Consider the following 3,068-nt stretch of genomic DNA (forward strand, 5'->3'; position numbering starts at 1 on the left):
TTTAAAAATCAATTAAAATAATTTATAGAATTAAATATTAAACGATCTCTATTATTCTTTCTTTCTTTCTCTCTCTCTCTCCCTCTCAATCTTCTTTTTCATATATCATTATCACAACATTGATAATGATTCGAATAATACAGTACACTACTTTTAATGTATACAATCACGTGTTTCACCACTAAATTCACCAGCCAATTCGATTGTTCCAACATCATAAAGTTTTGTTGGTGCATTACCAATTGCAATGTATTCATCCGGTATCATTATACTCATTTTACGTTGACAGGGCTGTAAATATCTTATCATCATTATTATTTGTAAATATCTTATCATCATTGCCATTTGTAAGTATCTCATCATCATTATTTATTGTAAGTACCTTATCATCATCATCAATTGTAAATATCTTATCATCATTATCGTTTGTAAATATCGTCATTACCATTTATAAATATCATCATCATTTTTAAATTTTAAAAATTTTTAAATACCATCATTATTATTTGTAAATATCGTCATTATCACTTGTAAATATCATCATTATCATTTGTAAGTATCTTATCATCATTATTAATTGTAAATATCTTATCATCACTACCAATTGTAAATATCATCACTATCAATTGTAAATACCTTATCATCATTATCATCTGTAAATATCTAATCATCATTATCATTTGTAAATATCTTATTATCATTATCATTTGTAAATATCTTACCATTCGTTGTCTTTTATTTATTTTTGATAATAAAAAAAAAAGAAGAAAACATAAAAGGAAAATTAAACTCGAACTTTTTTTTCTGTTCAAAAAAAATATTCGATGAAATTATGTTTGAATAATTTTAGCATCCTTTTTTCTGTTCAATTTTACAAAAGAAATTCATTATTTTTTTAAATTTACAAAATTTTTAATTTTTTAAAAAATTTTAAAAATGTCAAGTCAAGGTTTTTTTTTTCCTTCTTCTTTATATGATTAATAAATTTATAAAATTATACATAAATGAATTTATACATACCCACCAACCATCGTTACAATCATGATAGATGTTTATTTTAGGATCAATTGGTGTTACTTCAGCATTATTTCCACTAATTTCAAAATATCCTTGTGAATCGGTAATTGTTTCACCCATAAAATCATCAAAATCCAAACCTGTGAAAATTTTTTGAAAATTAATAAACGATTAAAATTAATGCTTTTATTTTGCATGAATTAGAATAAAAAATTATAGTAATTTTTATTGGTTTAATTTATTAATTACAAAATTGCTACCATATAAGAATACTATCACAAAGTTCAAACTATGTTTGTTTATTTTTTAAATTAAATTTGCAAATAAATTCCGCATTCTATCATAATATATTTTTGAACGGTTAAATTTTGATACCTCTGTCATCATCATAGAGCTTAATTAATACACCACTTTCAGGTCGTCCATTACAGGTCAGGTAACCTTTTGCACCTGCAGCTTGTGTTCGTCCAATTAAGCCACCAACTGCTCCATAGATGTATGGTATTAGAAATGTTGTTAAAAGTAAAATTTCTCGTATCATCATCTTTAACAGTAATTCTAGTAATAAATAGATTTCAATTAGCATTAAAATATTAAAATTCAACAAAGCTAATCTTTTCGCAATTAATTTATTACATACATACCGATGAAAAATTAATTAAGGAAAAATTAGCATTTATTTGATTACAAATTGTAATATATATAGCATTATTTTAATAAAAATACGAACCAAAAATTTGTTTCCTATTGATTTATTCAAGTTTTTCGATTTTAATTTAATTATTTCAATACTTTAAATACTTTCAAAATATTTATGTAATAATTAAATAATCATATAATAAATTGAATACTATTTCGTCGTTATTAGTTTATTTTTTTAACTAAACCTTTCCTATCATTACAAGCATAAATGATTTATTTTAGTGATGTTAACCAGTTTGCCAGTATGAATTAAGCTAATTTAACAGTATTTCATTCCAGACTATATCACTGTTTAATCAAATGTTATTAAAATAACTTAAATAGTGCTAATTTTTTTTATCACAACAAACAATTTAATTGATTTTCGATCCATTAAATACTCATATTCCTATCAAAATATTAATTTCGAACAAACAAATTACTACTTCTTTGTTTTTTTTTTTTTTGTCTTTTTTATCATTTCTTTTTAATTCACTGATAACAAAATAATTTTATTTTAAATAACGCTAACAAAAATAGCAATGCTAATAGCACATTTTAAAAATAATTTACTAATAAGATAATAAAAAAAAAGCACGATGTATGTAAGTGTTGAAAGATGAAGCAGTAAATGTTAAAATGATAAGCTTAGGAGGAGGAAAATATTGCTAGCAGAAGCTTTTAGATTTTGATTGATTTGACAATCAATCAAAGAGCACATTCGCCATTGTACTTTGATTAATTTTTTCCTTCCATAACGATTCATTTAACAAAAAAAATAATAGTTAAAATTATTTCAAAAAAAAAAAAAACTTTTTTTTACTTCAAAAAGTTAAAACTATTCCAATAACTTGTCTAATTTGCAAGATTTGAAATAATGCTTAAAATAAAATAATCTTTGTTTGCAAATATCATTTATTCGATACAGTTTTTTCCTTTTTTTTTTTTCAATGTACAAAGAGTTCATCATTGATAATGATCATTTTTATTGAGTGGAAATGATTAAATTAAATCAGATATCGAATTATTTGATGATCAAAATGGGCTTATTTATGATTATAGTATTCATTGTTATTTTCATCTTTTAAACATAATATTTATCGGAAAAACTACGAATAAAAATTGGTCTATAATTGGTTTTATGATAAAAGAATAGCTTATGACGATTTTTTTATCAATTCTTTTTTTAACAAATAAAGTTATTTTTTAATCAAAATTTTTAAAGGCTAAAATTCTGTTCAATTTTTATTTTAGTAGCTTAAAACAGTTAAAAGTTTTCGTTTTTTCTATCGCTCTCTCTTTCTGATAGCTTGAAACAAAATGATGGATTACATTAGGAGTGTTGAAATGGAAAAATGATGATGATGATC

General features: G+C 22.8%; 1 protein-coding gene across 1 annotated transcript; it reads right to left on the reverse strand.

Annotated features, from left to right (window-relative positions):
* Positions 1–147: 147 nt before the first annotated feature.
* Positions 148–1,577, reverse strand: LOAG_14063 (hypothetical protein). Its single transcript, XM_003149565.2, has 3 exons — positions 1,393–1,577; positions 1,021–1,157; positions 148–291 (listed from the first exon to the last, which is right to left on the reverse strand). Exons 1-3 carry the CDS (start codon positions 1,559–1,561, stop codon positions 154–156), a joined length of 444 nt encoding a protein of 147 aa, XP_003149613.2. The 5' UTR covers positions 1,562–1,577; the 3' UTR covers positions 148–153.
* Between the last annotated feature and the right edge of the window lie 1,491 nt (positions 1,578–3,068).

This window comes from Loa loa (genome assembly GCF_000183805.2).
Source record: "Loa loa unplaced genomic scaffold supercont3.572, whole genome shotgun sequence".
NCBI classification, from domain to species: domain Eukaryota; kingdom Metazoa; phylum Nematoda; class Chromadorea; order Rhabditida; family Onchocercidae; genus Loa; species Loa loa.

What these genes read in the sequence shown, in the direction of transcription:
- LOAG_14063 (XM_003149565.2), bottom strand. Translation starts at nt 1,561, where the DNA reads ATGATGATACGAGAAATTTTACTTTTAACAACATTTCTAATACCATAC. An exon ending in GCTCTATGATGATGACAGAG is followed by an intron (nt 1,158 to 1,392) that starts GTATCAAAATTT and finishes AAATTTTCACAG; the next exon opens with GTTTGGATTTTGATGATTTT. An exon ending in ATTGTAACGATGGTTGGTGG is followed by an intron (nt 292 to 1,020) that starts GTATGTATAAAT and finishes AGATATTTACAG; the next exon opens with CCCTGTCAACGTAAAATGAG.